This window comes from Lissotriton vulgaris, chromosome 8 (genome assembly GCF_964263255.1).
Source record: "Lissotriton vulgaris chromosome 8, aLisVul1.2, whole genome shotgun sequence".
In the NCBI taxonomy this organism is placed as follows: domain Eukaryota; kingdom Metazoa; phylum Chordata; class Amphibia; order Caudata; family Salamandridae; genus Lissotriton; species Lissotriton vulgaris.
Window position 1 is genome coordinate 191,629,055 of NC_141696.1, and position 19,541 is coordinate 191,648,595.

General features: G+C 44.8%; 1 protein-coding gene across 1 annotated transcript in view; it reads right to left on the bottom strand.

The window, feature by feature from the left end:
• Nucleotides 1-19,541, bottom strand: part of LOC147696853 (disks large homolog 2-like) — a 1,652,766-nt gene that overhangs the window by 1,115,388 nt on the left and 517,837 nt on the right. Inside the window, exon 4 of the mRNA XM_086936079.1 lies at nt 7,026-7,046. Coding sequence (XP_086792205.1) covers nt 7,026-7,046 — 21 coding nt within the window. The remainder of the gene's footprint in view (nt 1-7,025; nt 7,047-19,541) is intronic.

The following is a 19,541-nucleotide window of genomic DNA, read 5'->3' on the forward strand; positions in this document are numbered from 1 at the left end:
GGAGACCTTTTCTAAAAGTACCTTTTCTAATGTAGTTAGTTACAATTCGATTTCCCCCTTAAATTTGATTTTTAATACCTATTAAAAAGAGTCCATCAATTATAATTTGAGCTGCTCCCAAACCACAATTATTATTATACGGTGTTATAAAATAACCAGTGTTTACCATTGGGCAGGTAGCCTTGCCACAGTGCAAAGTGGATCTAGGGCTATTTCACTGTCAGGACATGTGTAAAACTAATTTCTGCATGTCCTACTTTTAGATATCATGCACACCGCCTTCTTGGGAAATAAGGCCACATTTAGGAATGACTAATAGATATTTAAAATGATGATTTAGGCCTATCAAAAAGATGATTTTGAGAGGTTGAATTGGCAATTTGGCAGTGGCAGGCCTGGTGACACATTTTACAGTGCTACTGTAGTGGGTAGCACAATGTGTTCTGCAGCCCACTAGTAACATTTAATTTACACGCCCTGGGTTCACGTAGTATTTTATACTAAGGACTTATAAGTAAACCATATGTGCCAATCAGAGGTATGCCAATTTTAATGTGTTTTAATGGGCAGCACAGCACAGCACTTAACTACTGATTAGCAGATTTAAAATGTGCAGAATCTAAAACCAAGAGAAACAGTTCAGGCAAAAATCTGGGGGGAATAACACACAAAAGCTGGTCATTTCAAGCAATGCCCTACTTAATGTTATAGTCATGCCAAAAAAAGGTCCATACAATCATGTGATACATATAATTCTAGCAAGAGTCACTAATGTTGCTGTCCCTTCGGTGTTTCTCAATTGAAAACTGGATCTGCATATGAACTATTAACAATCAAAGCAATCATGTCACCCAACTATATGCATCTTTACTGAACTGTTTTTTTTTCTGATCAGCAATAGCATGCACGGAAAGGTCAACAAATTACTCTTGGTGTATCATAGTGAGATGCTTTCAAAAGTCTCAGCCACTGCCAATCCCTTGAAGCTGCATTCTGTTGTTTGCCCAAATAAAGAGCAATTGTATTCAAATCACTCAGGGTCCTGTTCTAACGGGAACGGTCCAGCGTGAACGCTAAGTGCCTCAATCCCATGGGAGAAACACCGATTTGCATAAGGTGGTATCTGTTTGAATTTGAATAGTGGGTGAGAAATTATTGATTGGAAAGTGGCCCAAGCAATTATTTGTATCAAGTAATAAAGGTATGTCCATGATTCCTGTGCTCATTGTATGGTTGGAATCCAACTGCACCACACTAATTATTTATATATAGGCCAAAATCAGTCTGAGTCTGCTCATATTAACATTCAGAGATGGCCTGGGCCAGTAGTTTGGGTTTGATTGTTCCTATTGGAGCCGGACCAAGTCCACCTTGCCTAAGAATGTCCATGTCTGACGAGGCATACCAAGTGAAAAACGATGGACTCATATGCAGCTCCAAGCGATTGCCAGGGGCTGAGACATTTGCAAGTATTCTATCCATCTCATTTGTGTTTTGCTATGTTTTGTTGCTTCACAAAAACCACAGGAATCACTCTGATATTGGGGAAAACTGGCAAACAAATCAGCAAATAGTTTTCCATACACTAGATGAGACTAAACATAAATAGTATGACAATTTTCCAAATTCTACTGTGCCTGCTGCGGTGTTAGCCATAATAAATAAATTAACAAATAACAAAACGGTTCTTTTTCAGCAATTAGGCATCACCACTATGTCCCCCCTAAGGCTACCTTACATCACCTTGGTGAGAGGTAGACCTGAGACTAGATGTAAGAAACATATGCCATTTAAAAAACAGCAATACACTTGCCAAAATGGTTAGTAAGTTTCAAAATCCTCTAAATACAGGTTCAGAACTTTCATTCAAAAACAGGTGTTCTTCATGCCTCCAGTCCTACCTGAGCATCATTTATCACTAGCAGGTTGAGAATATGTAGATCTACTCGTCTTCTACTCTTATTGCTTTTGACAAGCTTATTGTTACAAATCCCTTAAGTAACAGTCATCTACATCTCAACATGTTACCCTACAACTAAAACTCTGATGATAAAATGGAAAAAATGCATTTTATGTTAAAAGTGAAAGCCAGCATTATGTGTTACTGTTTTATTCACTACTCGCAGAACTTAAAAGTATTCACAGAACAATTTTACAAAAACAGCTCATCAACACTATATAACTATGACAAACCATAACCTCACATTGTAACTTTCCTTCTCTTTGAAAGCTGCTCCTCACATGTTATGTACTTTTTTGTCTCTACTTTACAAACGTCATAACTCCTGTGGTATTTCATTGAATTGTAGGGTTTTTCATTATCAAGGGAAAGTTGTAAAGAACTAAAACTACTTCCAATTTAGGAAGGCTAGGATTCTGGTTGGCGAAGGTTTGATACATTATGTTAAAAAGGATAAATGGGTTTACAATGATTTATCAATCTTATTGACGGTTCGTTCCGCATCACGTGGAAGGATACAGCACATTAGACTTACCTGTAAGGTAAAGGCAAGTATTGGGCATCAGAGCTAGATAGCTTGGGATTCCCGGGTGGAAACTCAGAATCCAAAACAGGAAATAGCCCTTTGGCGCTAGCCTCATAAAAGGGCTAAATCAACTGTAAAACCTTTCTCTGAGTCCAAAGGTTCCAAGGTCTATTTTAGGGGAGAGGGTTGTCATGTTGGTTTCAGGCTGCCATTGATTTCTTTTTCAGAAGAGAGGAAGGAGCATCACAAATAAAGTAAGAATGACCCATAGACAATTGATAGACAATGTTCAAGGAGAGTACGCTGAACATTTTGCACACAGGTGGGAGGAAGTTTGAGGGAGTTTATTGACAAATTGAGAGAACTAACAAACCACTGTCTGTTGGAGGCAATGGCAGATGACAAGACAGACTCTTTAGGCAATTAAATTCCAGCAGAAGAGCATTTGGAGTTGCAGTCAGATCATCAGCAAGATTTGTTGGTAGAAAAGAAACATCTACAGATGATGGAAAAGAGTGTTATCAAAGGTGCAAGCAGAGAACAGGGTATTAGTAAGCATGATCATTCTAGGGAAGAAGAAAGACAAAAGATGAGGCTGGATAGCCTCCCTGCGGTGTCCCACGGAAACAGATCTGCAGCTGCAGAAAAGCTTAGAGCAGAATCTTTGACCCTGGGGCAGTGCACCTTTGTGGGATTTACTTGGTAGGCTTGCCTTGGTTGACTGGAAGTCTTTTGAGACAAAAAGCGTCTAAGTTCTACATTTTAAGGGTGTTAGAAAGAGTACACTTTGACATAGCCAAGGGTCCCAGGACCTCAGAAACTGCACTTAAAGGTCAAGGCTCACTCCAGAGGCAGCCACAATCAGGGTCAAGGGCAATTCCACTTGATACTGGTCAGCTGGGATCTTCAGGAAAAAGCTTCTAGCAGCTTGTTTTGTCTCTGTAGAGTAACAGGAGTTCAGCCAACTAACCTGTGGAGTCCAGATACATTTCCTGGGTACAAGTGGGAGCAGAGCCAGACTTTCAAGTCTCTTCAAACGTCTAAACAGAAGGTGCAGTCCTTCTTCTGTTTTCACCAGGCCAGTAGTGTCCTGAAGAAGGTGCCCAGGGGTGCCACGTTTATATCAGGGACTAGCCTGTGGTTGCGGGTGACTCCTGGCCCCTCCTTGGCCAATAGGGAAAATGTTCCTAGGTCTAATTTTAGCCACGTTTGCAGAAATTTCTGTGTGTCCTGATTCAAACAATCCCTCAGTGCCCCTCTCCACCTAAATCCAACATGGTAGAACCATTCTTCCCCTATGCATCTCTCCTGTGCCTGCCCTAGAGGTGGGTGTGCACTAGAGGGGAACAGACCCTTCCTCTGTAGTCACTCAAAACCAGTTCTGGAGCCAGCTCCTCTCCCACTGGGATTTGTACCTTACTGATTAGCTGGGCAAAGGAGAGGGGAGGCCCAGGTGTTAGCTACATCTGCCTGTGACAGGGTAAGGCCCCTCTGAAATAAATTAAGTTCCCGGGCACAGCCCAGATGATCATCCTGTCAGTGGAGAAGAACACCTCCCCATACCGAAAGCCTTTGTCCCAGCCCTCGGAGCAAGTTCATAACTCATCAAAGTGGCTATTTAGCTCCTGGGTGACAGTTATAAGCTCAGGCAAATGGGGTGTGTGGTTAAATCCACTCCATGCCACTTGGAACACCGAATTCAGCAAAAACTCTGCCAACCCGCCGGCGGAGCAGAGTTTATCTGCACGCTCACCCCTAGTCTCAGCAATCCCATTGTGGTGAACTTACTTGTGGCAACAATAGGAGTTCTTGGCCCCCAAAGACCCTCAGCAGCCAAGGGGACTTCATCCCCCAACCAGTAGTGCGTCAGGAGGCCCCTTTGCAGAGCACCTGAGGAAGGGGATAGGGACTACTACAACATCTCAGCAATCCTGCTGTTGGCGACTTATTGGTGGCAACAATAGGGGTTCTTGGCCCCCAAAGACCCTCAGCAGCCAAGGGGACTTCATTAGGGGTGGCCAAGCAATACTCCGCCCTCTCACGGAACTCCATGGAATTTGGCCGAGTTTTTTAGCAACTATGCAGAATTCTCAGTGTTTAACTCCAGGAGCTCCACCCAGGCTTACTTCTAGAGGATTTAGGCAGGTAACAGGTAAGTTTTTAAAAGTACTTTTTGTAAAATATGTATTCCAAATCCAATTTTACCAGTGAATTTGCCTTACAATAAATATTCAATAATGAACTCTGTAGATGTTTTCTAGGTGGAGATAGTATTATTAAATTTGATATCATATCCCAATGCTTTCCTATGGATCAGCAAGACCTGCTACAGTGAAAGTCGATTTGAGGTGTACCCAGGCCAGGGCCTGAGTACACCTCATACCATACACTAGGGACTTATAGGTAAGTTAATATGCCAATTAGGTATATAGCCACATTTTAAATGTTTTAGCGGTTAGATCACATGCACTGGACAACGGTATCCCAATGTGCAGAGTCCAAAATCTAGTCATGAATCTAGCAAAAGGGGGGGGCAACCACACAGAAAGGGGTTAAAAGGACATTGTCCTACAGTAACACTGTGACTTTCTGCTAATTAGCAAAAGGGAACTGTATTCATCTTCTTTGATTCAGACTATATTCTCAGGACTGTTACAATACAGGACATTGCAATGTGTGAAAAGAAAAAGATTTGTTAGATGATTTGTGGTATAGAGGAAAGGTCATGTTGATAATTTTTTTTTTAGAGAAGATTAAGGGCCTGGTTTAGATCTTGGTGGACAGTTTACTCCATCACAACGTTGATGGATATCACGTCCACCGAAATAGACATTCCATAGGATATATAATGGGATTTATATTTCGGCAGACGGGATATCCGTCACTCCTGTGACAAAGTAACCCGTCCTCCAAGATCGAAATAAGACTCTTAGCTTGGTGGCTAGAGAATCTGGTGACTGGAATGGCAGGTGAATAAAGCCAAGATTATCAATATAAGATTATGTTACAGAATTGAATGTGAACGAGCATGCCTGTTGGGAACAGTTGGAGACATGTGGACAATGAATATTGAAAAAGATTAATCAACATATAAATTGCCTAGAGATGAAGGCGACGTGTTTGCACTAAGGAGTGTTTAAGGAGACCTAGTGAATTGTTTGGTTTTGTTATATTTTGACAATGTATCAGCAGTAAGATATATAAACCATCTGGAGAAGCAGATTAAGGAATTTATTAAAGTTGGTGAATGAAATATGGATTGTTAGGTTAGAGTACAAGATAGATCTCAAAGTATAGTATCTGCCAGGACAGGGAACATGGTTGGGATTCAGGTTATAGGCTTACAACAATTAGATGCTGGAGCTGGAGTATATTAGGAACATGCCGTCAATTTGGACATTTTGTGCGAAGTGGATCTGTTTGCTTCAGGCTAATATATAAATTAAGAGATTAGAATAGTAGAAGGCCAGATCCAGGAGCTCCAGAGCTGAATACACTTCTACAGGACTGGAGATTGAGAATGGGATACATGTTTTCACCTTTCATGATGATTCAGACAGTGTTGATGAAGGTCAGTAGTTTTTGTAAGTCGTTTTTCAGTGGTTCCCCAGGTAATGAAGTTGCCAGTGTGAGAAGCCTTTGTAATAAGGGCCTCAAGGGAAGGGGAAAGTCTCATTGGTGGAAAATGCACCGCTGTGAGGGATGACCTACTGGGTCAAGGGTTTCTAATAGAAAGGCAGCTGAGGCTCCACTGTCAAACACCCTGCATTACACCCAACTCTAAATGAAGCAGGAGAACCACAAGATTAGCATGGCGGGGATCACAGCAAATTTATGATGGTGTTCCCTTCCTGCCAAATTCCGAACGAGGCCCTGTAAACCAAACGTTAAACCACAATACACATTGTTCTCTCTTTCCTTCTGTGCTATCCCTTCAACCAGCCGTCTGGCAGGCAGGAGGGTCTTTAGAATGCACTGGCAGTCAGCAGCATTGGCTGCAGTACAGAAGGATACCAGATCTGACTTTTACACAAAAATTGGATCTGGTTACTGTTACTGTTTGTTGTTCACACAAAATTGAGCACAGTTTGAATCCTATGAATGCAGCACGGGATGGGCATAGGTAGGATGAATCTGATTCTGATTGCAACGGGATTACGGCGCATTCATGTGGTGGTGCAGAGAGTCAGCCTCAACGCGCTAATCTAGATGCTTGGTCTTTTGGTTCAGAAGGTACTACTGCAAATACAGTTTGCCTTTCTAAATCACAGACTTATTGCAGCATTGAAAATGAGCAAGAAGCAGCAACATTTATAAAGTACATTATAAGAGCTGTACATTTACTAATAATTAGTTATGTAAACATTTCAGCAACATTTAGGGTAGAGATATGCCATACTCGACAGTTCTCTTTAAAATAATTAAAATAGTCAAGAAACAACGAGAGAAGAACGATCATTCTTTACCACCAAAGACAACACAACCCTTCATAAATATAAGCAACTCAGAACATGAATCAGATAAAATAAACATACATACCCACTCTACTGCATGGTATTGCTAGATTGAATACAAATGAGACAACATGAGAATTAGAGTATTACGATCTTACCTACACAATCAAGGCAAATATAAATTATGAATGTTCAGCTCTATAAATACACCAAATGGAATGAAATTAAATTAAGTAGACATGCACACACACACATATGTTCACACACACACACGCATATATATATTATTTAAATGATTATTCTGCCGCTAGAAAACAACTCACCCATAACAATTAAATAATCAAATAGCATATGGCAATATACCGAAAGTACTATCAACAAATTACACATTCAATTATAAACAGAAATGAAAACAGTGCAAGAAGCTGCTCAAAAATTATAAACACAATAGCATATAGAAAGATTGGTTGGGACTATAATTAAGGAATAGATCCCTTCTGGCATTTTGTTATTCTAACATAGATTGAGTTCCATGGCAGTGCATTGAGTGGGGTCAAAGTTAAAGTTAAAAATGGACATTGAAAATGGACCACATCAGCCTCTATATTCATGTCTTTAACTGTACAGAATAAACCCTGAAGACGTTCCCAACAATACTGTAAAACATGTTATGGTAATCGATGTCAGCGATGTAGTTCACTTCTTACTTAATCTTCCATTCCTTAAGAGTATTTGCTTTTTCCATGATTTTGTTTTCATGAGCTTTTTATCATGCAGCATATTACTCTTGTGTAGTGTGTGCTGTTAATTGAATTGCCTCTAGTCTCTGTAAGTTCGGAATGTGGTTGGTTGCCTATGTGGTTGAGGATGAGAGGTCTGGAGTTGAGGCTGCAGGCAGTGTGGGTTTCTCATAGTGCCTGCTAGTGAGGCATAAATCCTTAGCCTCACTGCACAGCACCAAGCAATGCAGCAGTGCAAACAGAAATTATGTGTGAAGTAGATACATAGCTATGAAATACTGGCAGGGCAAAAGTAAAACAAAATGCTTATTGCTCAGTAGGTGGAGCAATGGAACAGGAGAACAATGACCAGAAATCTTGCGTTTCTGATGCTATTTTGAACTCAAAATGACCCCTTGAGTCTAAAATGGACACAAGGGTGCATTATTGAAACACCTGCTCTCTGTCATGATAAGTACATGGTCATATTTATATGATAACTTTCTACCATTATCTTCCTAGTTCAGGTACTGTTTGTCATATAACTCTTTTTAACTTTTTACTTGCATGCATCAATTTTTGGCATTCGTGTTTCACTGTGGCTTTGAAACTGTATTTCTTTTTATCCAAATACAATAAAATATTTGAACACAAAAAAATATGGCTTTAAGTGTGCTGTATTTACGTTTTGTATAATTTCCCTAATTTCACACACCCCGAGTTTCACACAGAGGTCTGGGGTCATATCATGATGGTCTATTTTGGCGGAGTGCAGAACAGAGTGCCTGTTTTATGCGCATGCTGGGCATAAAGTGAACTCATGTGATCAATATGTCTGTGGTGATGCTCTATTTTTAGATAGTACAGCTCTAAACCTCTTTGTGTTTCTGAGCTGTGCTGTATGAATATAAAGTATCAACTCTGTAGAACATCAGTATAAGAAAATGTGCCCTGTGCTGTGCAATACAGTACCAAAAAGGTTGTCAGACTGCTCCAAATAGACACTACTCCATCTATGCCATCTCAGCTTTCCTTTTACAGGTCAATGTTACTGGGTGCATTAGTACAATTGATTCAATTGAGTCAATTAAGACTGCAAGCCACATAATGCATTCATTTGTTAAATGGAGGCTCTGAATTCTAAACATGTTGTCCTGCCAACTTTGAGATTTTGTCAGGTTTCCAGTACCTACAATTACAGTTATTGACCTGCAGCGACTAGGTTTACTGTAAGCAGCTGCACCACATACGTTTTCAAAGGACATTTCAGCCTAAAAGTGGTTGGGTACAGGTGCAGCTGCCTATGTTGATTCCAATGCTTCCATAAGTACAAAAGTATTCATTATCGTGAGAGAAAAAGCTATTGGTCCTGATTGCGATAATCGTCTTGGCGCCTCTTCATGCTGACAGAAGGAAGCGTAAATGATTATTAATGGCCTGCAACCATAGCATCACTATGATAGTGTGGTAATAGGGCCACTTTTTTTCACATGAGTTTGGAAAAATCAATGCAGAATTTATTTTTAAGAACCAAAGTATAGATAAAGTTAGGCCAAGGTCTTCTGATACAATGGTCGCTAATGTAGTATAGCAGTTTACCATGTTCTTTAGATAATGTTAATAAATGGCTCCCCTGGATATTTGTCCACCCGGATTACTTAACCCCTTGTATGCTCATGACGGAGCCGCTCCGTCATGAGCATCGACTGAGCTGTGCTCATGAAGGAGCAGTTCCGTCACGGCCCTGCCGCCGCGCCTGCGCGGCGCTGATTTCGCTCCTGCGCGGCGCGTTCTATTAAGCGGGCGGGGCCATGACGGAACCGCTCCGTCATGAGCACAGCGCAACCGGGGCTCGTGACGGAGCGGGCACGGCTCGGGCCCCCCCCCTAGTATGAAGGGGTTAAACAACTCTTCTTTCAGTTAATGCTCAGTTTACAACTTCTGTTATAAATACATGTCAACATCTGTCTCTGTCTCACATTTACTGAAGAAAGCAATACTGACCACACTAATGAAAAAGCTAAAGGGTGACTCTTCTGATGTCTCCAACGGCCTATTACCTCACAAAGATATTGGAATAAATAGGAAGGGCTTGAATCACAAAATGCACTTTGTGTTACGCTCTAGAGTACTATTTTAGCACTTCAAAACAACCTACAAAGTGCAATTCACAAACTGCACTTTTGTCGTAATTTACACTTTTAATTAACTTTACTACTTTGTGGCATTCACAAACTGCACTTTTGTAGTAATTAACACTTTTAATTATGTTTACTACTTTTCGGTATTCACAAATTGCACTTTTGTAGTAATGTACACTTCTGTGACGGATTTCCAAAGTGACTAAAGACACAGCTCCACACTGAAAACAAACAGCACACCTCAGTGACTGTAGCCAGTGTTTCATGGTTACGAAAACCAGGCCACCACAGTGATATTGACAAAAGCCTGATAAGAACAAACATAGAACTGCAAGGTGGCAACAGACAAAACCCTCCTCTAATAAAAGGCAATGTCCACTTGTGGCAATAGACTTATGAATGGGCCTTAGGGTGTCTCCAGAGAGAACCCTAGTGTCTATAAACAGGACCCCACTATGAGAAAAGCCTCAATCCAAAGAGCTCCACAGTGGTGAAAACAGTGCTCCACAATGATTGTGGTGAAGAAAAACTGGGCTCCACTGTGACTATGAACAGAGCTCCACAGCGACTACAGATAGCGCTCTACAGTGAATGTAGCTAGCGCTCCACAGTGACTAGTGAGGGTTCCACAGTGACTAAAGACACAGATCAATACTGGATACAAACAGCACACATCAGTGACTGTAGCCAGTGTCCCATGGATACTATAGTCAGAGACCACCACAGTGATATAGACCCAGCTTGATATGAACAAACATTAAAATGCAAGGTGGCAACCGACAAAATCCTGCTCTAACAAAAGGCAAAGTCCGCTTTCATCAATAGACTTACGCATGGGCCACAGGGTGTCTACACACAGAACCCCAGTGTCTATAAACAGGACCCCACCACAAGGAAAGCCTCGCTTAAACCACAGAGAGCTCCACAGTGATTAAGAAAGTGCTCCACAATGATTGTAGCTTGCTCTCTGTGGTGAAGAAAAACAGAGTTCCACAGTGAATATGAACAGAGCTCTACAGCGACTACAGATAGCGCTCTACAGTGAATGTAGCTAGTGCTCCACAGTGATGCCTGAGGGTTACACACGGGCCGTAGTGGGCACCGGGTGTTTCGCCGGGAGGCTGGAAGGGTGGGGAACGGTTTTTCAGCGGTGGTGCCAGGTTTGTTACTGGGGATCCAGTTTTGCAGTGGTGCTGCCCCAGTAACAAAAGCGTGCTTCATACTTCCACCAACTCCCCTCGCCCCGCTTGGGGGGGGTGCTATGGGGGACTAGTCCAATAAAATTGCCAGGGCTGCTTTGGGTTTCCAGTCGGCCCTGGTTCCACAGTGACTAAAGACACAGCTCCACACCAAATAAAAACGGGGCATCACAGTGAACGTAGCCAGTGTTGCATGGTTACTACATACAGACCACACAGTGATATCGACAGAGCCGGATAAAGCAAGACCCAAGCAATGGGTACATAAATGCCCATGCACGCCACATCTAGAAACACCCTGCAGTTTCTAATAACCAGCCCCCCACTGTTTACAGCTAGAGCCCTGACTATATAGCCTTTAGACCTGAAACTGATGCTTTTTTAAGGTAGTATATGTGCCCTGTAAACACTACGGTATGGATCCTCTTCCCTTCCTGCTTGTATCCTTGAGCCAGGTACATTTAATAAGCTTGATTTAATTAAGCTTAGTTTCAGGTTAAGTTCCAAGTATTTGAGTATAAGATAAAAATAACCCCACCAGAAGTGGCCTCCCTGCCACTCAACCTGCCTGCCATCAACTGCCTCTCCACACACCAGCCAGGCACCCAAGATTCTATGATGACATCAGGCATTCCAATACCCACACCAGCTGAGCAGCAGGAAAGTCACGCAAGCTAAGTATAACATATTTTAACAAAGTTTCGGGGGCTTTCCTGTTACCTCAAAAGAGTTTTGGCAGCTCCTGCGTCTCCTCAGAATGTGCTCTTCCAAATTCTCGCGCCACTTGTAGACGGTCAGCAGGGACGGCCACTTGAAGGAGCCCGAGTCCAGCTTGCTGCTCGCGCTCTCGTCCACAGAGCCCCTCTTGCGCAAATGTGTCTGCCGATGCTCCGGTGAGACATTCCCCAGGTCGGGCGCACTCCCGCTGCTAGGCCCGTGATGTAACAAGGCCGAATTATTTACCAAAATATAGTTCATTCTGTACTCCTTCCACAGATCCACTAAATAATAAAAATGGGCGCAGAGAGTTCCGGAATGTTGTCATCCATGGGCTAAATTCTATGAAGAGAAAACGCCGAGAGACGCCTTTTATTTGCCATAAATGAGCGAGCCATTTGCCAGTCCACTCCGTACTGTATAAATGGCGCCATATCAGAGATGTCTGATTCTGTATTCATTGCAGCCTCTGCAATCTCTTTTCATTACCCGGCCTGCGGTAGTGGCGCGTCACAGCTCATTTCCAGCGCGTTTTATGCTCCCGCTGAGATGGGATCCTGCTACAGGACTGTCATAGTTTCTATACTCTCAGCTGCCCACAAGGGATCAAAGCATGGAAGCACGCTGGACGAGCACAGCGCGAGAAACACCCTGGTTGACAAATATTCAATGAGTTCAGCGAGGAGGCAGGACCCTTGCAGAGAGAGGGAAGGCTGCCTGGCTATGGTGTCGGGAATCACATAATTAAGCGCCAGAGGGGCAGCCTTTCCACTAGATGATCTAAACGAGATTAAAAAAAATCAATCAGGTGCATTCAGGCAGACCTCCTCTGGCCAGGGTGACACTACAAATGCACTGACGTCAGAGGAGGCAGGGAAATGGAATGCAGGATTTTCTATTGTTATATGTACACAGTTTGTAAAACTTAAATTTGAAGGTGTAAGTGGTACTTAAGTCACAACCCTCTAAGGAGTTTCAGCCATGTTACAGAACTGTTATAAAGCGAGGCATTAGTTGTGGGGCCTGCACAAGTAATGGGTCTACATTTGTTCTTCACTGGGAACCAAACACCCCATTGTAGCGCTTGACTCTCATAGGTTAGCGTTGCAGAGCAGTCCAAGACCTACTCACAGGAGGTAGTGTAGGCTTGTACTTGTAGTATCCGGCTGGATACACTCTAGTGTTTCAATTACTCTGAACACCCACCCACCACAGGCTTCACCAGTCAGGTGACCCTGTCAATAAAAGGGCCCGGAGTGCACGTGCTCCAGGCCAGTTACCGGTACCCCAACTATGGGGGTCATTACGATGGAGGATTATCCGCATCCTTCGGGCCGGCGAAAGCTACCGCCGGCCCGGAGGATGCGGAAAATCCTCTGCGGACCCACCAGGACCCACCGCCACATTAGGATGGCTGGTGGGTCATGGTTTAGGTCTGCAGCTTTTCCGCCGCGGCTGGTTACAACCGTGGCGGAAAAGCACTAAAATGGTGACGGTGTCTCTCAGACACCGTCAGCCAGATTAGGATGTGCTTTTGAACATGCTTTTCCGCGGCGGCTTTTCCGTTGCGGGACCCCTAGGTGTAGTGGGGGGTGGTGGGTGCACATGGGGGGTACCTATGGTACCCCCCTGCATTTGCGTGCACAATGCAGCAAGCACCGCGCGGTGCCTGCCGCTTTGTGCACGCAAATGCTGTGCATGCTTTTTTAACATTGCTGTGGGTGCAGCTTGAAGCTCCACCCGCCGCAATGTTAAAATAGAGGATGTGACCGCCACCCAGGCGGTCACATCCTAATCTGCACAGAGGGAACGCCGCAGCCCATGCGGACGTTCCCTCATGCTCTGGGGTCGCGGACGGACTCAAGTCCGTCCGCGATCGTAATGACCCCCTAAGTGTGTGTGTGATTAGTTCGCTGGTATGTGGGCCTAGAGCCCAAGTCACCACAATGGCGACGAGTGGGTCTTATCCCACGCATGAGGAGGCAGCCATGTCCCAGTCCCTTGTGGGGGAAAGAGTGGTTTGACTTGAGGGCACCTGCTGCTGCGCGTCCGCAGCACCGGAGTGTGGCACACCTGGACACCCGGCCTCCAGTTCGTCTTCCTTTCGTCTGCATGCAGACCCGGCTGCAGCCCACCGCACTGACCGGTCCAGCATCAGGCTCGGGGTGACTGTATGTGGTGCGATCAGCACCACAGGAGGTGAGACGCCACTTCGCACCAGCATCGCAGGCGTGGGTGGAGAAAACTGCGACAAGTCTCATAACGGACCGAGGGGCAGATGTATCTGCCAATTTTTTTGTCGCAAACGCTGCGAATGGCAAAAAACAGCGTTTGCGACAAAAAAATAGGAAAAGGTATGTATGAAATAAATCGCATCGCAATATAAGGAATCGAAAAATTGCGATTTCTTACGTTGCGAGAACATCAATTTTGCGAATTAATGTGTGATTTCTAATTTTGCGATTTTTTAAGTTTGTGAAAATCGTAGACTAGAAATCGCAAAATAAGAAATCGCATTGACATGTATGAAAAATTCGCTAATTACGATTTCTTGAAAATCGCAATTTAAGAAATCGCAATTACCACCAAGTGCATGCAGGTGGTAACCAGGTTGAAGGTATAAAAAGTAACCCATAAAGCAACAGAATCTTCTAAAATGGCAGGACTATACCTGATAGACAGGAGGATGCGTATCCGTGCCCTTGAACAGAGGAGGCAGAGACAGGAGCAAATATTCAGACTATGCATCACGATGTTCCAGCAGACTGAAGAGGACATCTATGATAGGTACAGGCTGCACCCACACACCATCATAGATGAGCTGAAACCCTTTTTGGAGCACCCAACAGGCAGGCCACAATCAATTCCTATCCATGTACAGGTATTGTGCTCACTGCACCTTCTTGCCTCAAGGTCTTTTCAAGGAGTCATGGCAGAGGTTGGTGGGGTGTCACAGAGTGCTCTTTCACGTTTTTTAATGCTTTTTTGGATGCAATGCTGAACAGGCTACGACATCACATTAACTTTCCAAGCACCCAACAGGCATTACAAGAAACAAAACTTGATTTCTATCAAATTGCACGTTTTCCCCATGTGATTGGCTGCATGGATGGGACCCATATTGCCATGACACCACCAGCAGCTACAGAATATGTCTTCAGAAATAGGAAAAGCTACTATTCCCTGAACATCTAGATTGTGTGCAAAGCCAAATACATAATCAATGACATTGTGGCAAAATACCCAGGCAGCACACATGACTCTTTCCTTTTCCGACATAGTGGAATACATGGATGTCTGAGTGCTGGACAGTTTGGAGAGGGATTTCTACTAGGTAAATACATATCACACATCCATCCTTCCATACATTACTAATTTGTCAGTGGAACATAGACTTACTCTTACTTTCCATCCATGCAGGTGACAGTGCCTACGCAGTGCGAGACTTCATCTTAACGCCATATTTAAATCCATCAAATGCAAGTGAGAGAAAATACAGCAGGGCACACCGGTCAACGCGCAGCATCATAGAACGCACATTTGGCATTTTGAAAAGACGTTTCAGGTGCATACATAAAAGTGGAGGGGCTTTGCAGTACAGGCCTGAAACATGTTGTAAAATAGTGACAAGCTGCACAATGCTACACAACATGGCAATGAGGAAAGGCACTGAAATTGAAGTGAGCGACTCAGACTCATCGGATGATGATTGCACACCTCCCCCTGGCTGGGCAGCAGCAGGAGTAGGAGCAGCGGCTGGACGCCAAAGACAGTCTTAGATCACTCTTAATTACTTTTAGGTAAGAAATGATTGTAGTCTCACAACAAATGTGTGTCACAAGTGCTGTGTTTATTCACGCTTTGCACATCTTATTGCACTTAGAACCCATAACATGTTACGACACAGTCATGGCACTGTTAGGTAAAGTTATTACAAAAAGAACGTTTTGTTGCTTCACCATTGTAAACTGTAGTGTTCTGGAGTCCTTCACTTCCTACGGTGGCGGCTACGTGTAGGGTGGTGTTCAGATTGGGTGCTCTCCATTCCATGGCTACTAGCAGCACCATGTCTGGCACTTCTGCGTTGGGGGACTGGCAATGTAGGAGTGTCACTGCTCCTGCTAGAGGTCTCCTCACTTTCTCCCGAGACCATCAGGGTGCTGGCACCAGAGTTGGCTGTCTGCAATAGTTCTACAACATTTGTGACTTGCTCTAGGCCTATAGCAATTTCTTGGTTGCAGTGAGTCATCAGCATCTGCATGGAGATGCTGCACCTTTTGAAGTTGAATGTTACTGCGCAGAGGCGGTTTACAGCCATTGTGTAGCTGTGCATATGTACATGTGCACGTTGTGCAGCCCTGTTTCTTGCTGTTTCAGTGCGCTCAAGTGTGCTACACAATTTTTCGATTGCCCCTGCCATTGCCTGCATGCCCTCACCCATGTTTTGCTGATTTCTGTTCAAATTGGACAGCTGCCTATAGATTGACCGCAGTGTCTTGTGTTGCAGGCGCTGCACCGCAAGCATGTCCTGTTCCAGTCCTGCAAATACAGTGGGTGTCTCCACATGAACACTACTACTCCTGGATAAGGACCTTTGTGCTCCATATGTGGTTGTTCTTTGCTGCTGTTGCTGTTGTTCTTCACTCTCACCAGGTTCCACAGTGTCTTGACTACTGTCTCTTGCATCCCCATGAGTGTCCATGTCATCTTCCAAAGGAGGCAGAGGGGGCACATGTCTACCCTTCCTGCGCACACTTGGTGTGGTCACACGTTCCTCACTGCTATCCCCTTCATTGGCAGAATCAACATGGATTTGGGAGTCCTTTCCCTCAGAAATGTTCCCTTGTGCCCTTAATTGTGCTGTGGATTTAAAGTGGGACATATGAGTTTGTGTTTTGTTATGCGTCTTCGAACAAGTAAAGTTTCAAACTTTGAAGTTCTATCTATCCTGAAACTCTCATTTTTGTTAAAATCACAACCACAATTTGTGCATTTGCATCATTGCTCTCAAATACAGAGTATCCTTCATAAGACTACAACTCCCATGATGCATTTGTATGTGTATGTTAAGGAGTGAGCCTGTGCTCAAACTTGTTTACTTAATGTCCCTCAATCTACACTGTGTGCATGCAACACCTAGCTGATTTTATCTTTTTGACATAAATCTTACCTTGCGAACAGGAAGAAGGGTCAGAGCTGTCAATATCAGCCACTCCACTAACACTCTCAGGCAGGAGAGTGGCCTCCACGAGTTCCTCATGTGGTGATGGTTGTTTTGCACTTGAAGTACACCCACCAGTCTTCTGGGCCTCCTTTAACCTGGCTGCCACCCTCTCTTTAGATCTAGGGCGCATATCATACCATCTTTTTCTTAATTCCTCTATAGTACGTGTGGTGACTCCAACAGTATTCACCTTTTGTTGAATCTCAAGCCAGATCTTCCTCTTCCTTGACTCTGGAACCTTCAATACTTTCTTCCCAAACAAAAGTTCATTGCTGCAAACCATTTCCTCGATTAAAACCTCCTGCCCCTTTTCTGAAAACTTATGCTTCCTTTTCCTTTTTTCAGCATCCATGCCCTCCTGTGGCCTCTGAGACTCCATTGCAGAGCTAGAAGTTCAGTGCAGCCTCCAAACACTCTCCTAACTGCCACTGGGTGTGACTCAGGCAAGCAGGTGCAGGTGATCACTCCCTCTTCCTGGTTGTGATGTCATCAACCTGCACCTGCTTAGCAGATTCCCGATTTAGCGATTTCTTAAATTGCGAATTTCGCAATTAAGGAATCGCAAACCATGATTCTACGATTATTTAGCGACTTTTAAGAAATCGCTAAAATGTTGCCAAAAAATACATACATCGCGTTTTGAGAATCTGTAACTGCCAATCGCAAAATTTCGCAAATACAGATTCGCCTAACGGAATCTTGATACATCTGCCCCCGAGTGCCCAGGTGAGGAGCCCCGAGAATGGCCCTGCTCGATCCCCCTCCCGGCACTTGTCTCTGCACTGACGGAGTGTGCAGACTGCCTGCACTGACACTGAATGGCCCCTGTGGTTGTGTGTCTCCCCGCAAAGTGGAAAACAAAGTCCGCTGGCAAGCGGGACCACGCCTGTAGGAGGGATTGCACCAAATGCCCCAAAAGTGCTCTAAAGAAAAAGAAGTGCAATCTTTGCTTGGCGGAGGTCCTGAGAAATGTCGCCAACGTGGGGAGGCCTGAGGATGTGACAAAAGTGCAGCGGCGCAATGCAAGTGTACATGCCCCCCTACCCGCTCGGGTGCCAGAAAGCTCAGTTGCTGGCCGACAGCCGCTTCAGCAAAAAGGTGCCAGGAGTGAAGCACCAGCATGGGGGGGAGCACAGCATCGGCTCAATCGTCCTCTTTCGACCCACAGCTGCAAGAAAGCCTGCCACATCTCGTGGTTTCATACCCTGAGACTGTCGTCCCTGGCGCTGAATGCTCTAACGATGCACGTGAAGGATTCCCATAATCACCAAAAGGCACCCTGCTGTCTTCTTGGAAGTGCAGGTCCAAAGTTGTACCGGCCGTTTGCATGCCCCTGCACCTCCATTGTCGACCCCGTGGTGGCACTGGGTGATTCTCACTGCTGCGGCCCCAGGAGCAAATAGCTGATGTGCAGAAGTATGCAGCGCCACCTAGCTGCTGATTCACCTCACCGGCCAACTGTACCAACTCAGGACAGAACGAAAATGATGCAAAATAAGGTGCAAGGACATTTGCCGCAAACCTTACCACAGCGGTGTCCTCCTTCCTTTCCATCACCTCCCTGCCCCATGTCTGCTTGAGCCACAAGGCCTTCCTTGCCAAAAGAGAAGCCACACAACTAGGAAGAACCACACCTGAGGAGAGAAGTGAGCAATACGCAGCCCTGGTGGCTGTCTGCCACCACTGCAAGTGAGGAAACCACGTCACTAACCCCTGATGGTGAACAGCCACCACTGCACGAATGAGAAGAGCACCACTCGCCCCTCCTGGTATACTCACACAATCGCAAGCTATACTACGGGCACACAAAGTGCCAGAAGAAAACGTCTGAGGAGAAGACGGAGCGCACTAGGTCAGATGCGCTCAGAAGGCAGCGCCAGTGAACCTGACACACGGGCGAGCGCCCAGGAGATAGACATCTCCACAATGAAGCACAGATGAACGCAGTACAGAGAGCGACCACATCTCTATTGCACCGAAGTTGAAGAGGAGAATAGCACCAAGCAAGTGCACAGCATCACAGGGACAGCTGCTACCGTTCCAGGAATGACAAACCGTAGTCAATGCGCAGCCAGCGCGTCCAGTGAAGCAAACGAAGGGCACAGTCGGATGTGCACCAAAAGAGAAGCCGACCTGCAAGACTGTCGCAATGAAGAAGCTGACCTGCCAGACATTCGCAACGAAGAAGCCAACCTGCCAGACGGTTGCAAAGAAGCACTGCTGGAGGGAGTTCCCCTACATCTCCACTGCCTCAGCGAAGCCCCGCAGTAGGCCGAAGACTACACAGTGTCCTCCCTCGCACTGCCTCAAGATGGAGTCGGCAAGGCCCACCAATAAATCACTTAACTGGGACCTCTAGGACAGCCTTTTTAACCCCACTCAAGTCACTTCACTGCACTCTCACTTTACAAACCAGCTCCGCTGTAATCAGGCATCGCAGCACACCTGAGGCACACTCGGTGCCTTGGGTGGGGCCCGATGACGAAGCATGCCACCAACTAGGTTGGTGGGTGAGGGCCTTCATAAAAAACAAGTAGTTTTTTTCCTTCTTCCCTAAAACAATCATTTTGACCTAATAGACACATACCATTTTTACAAGTA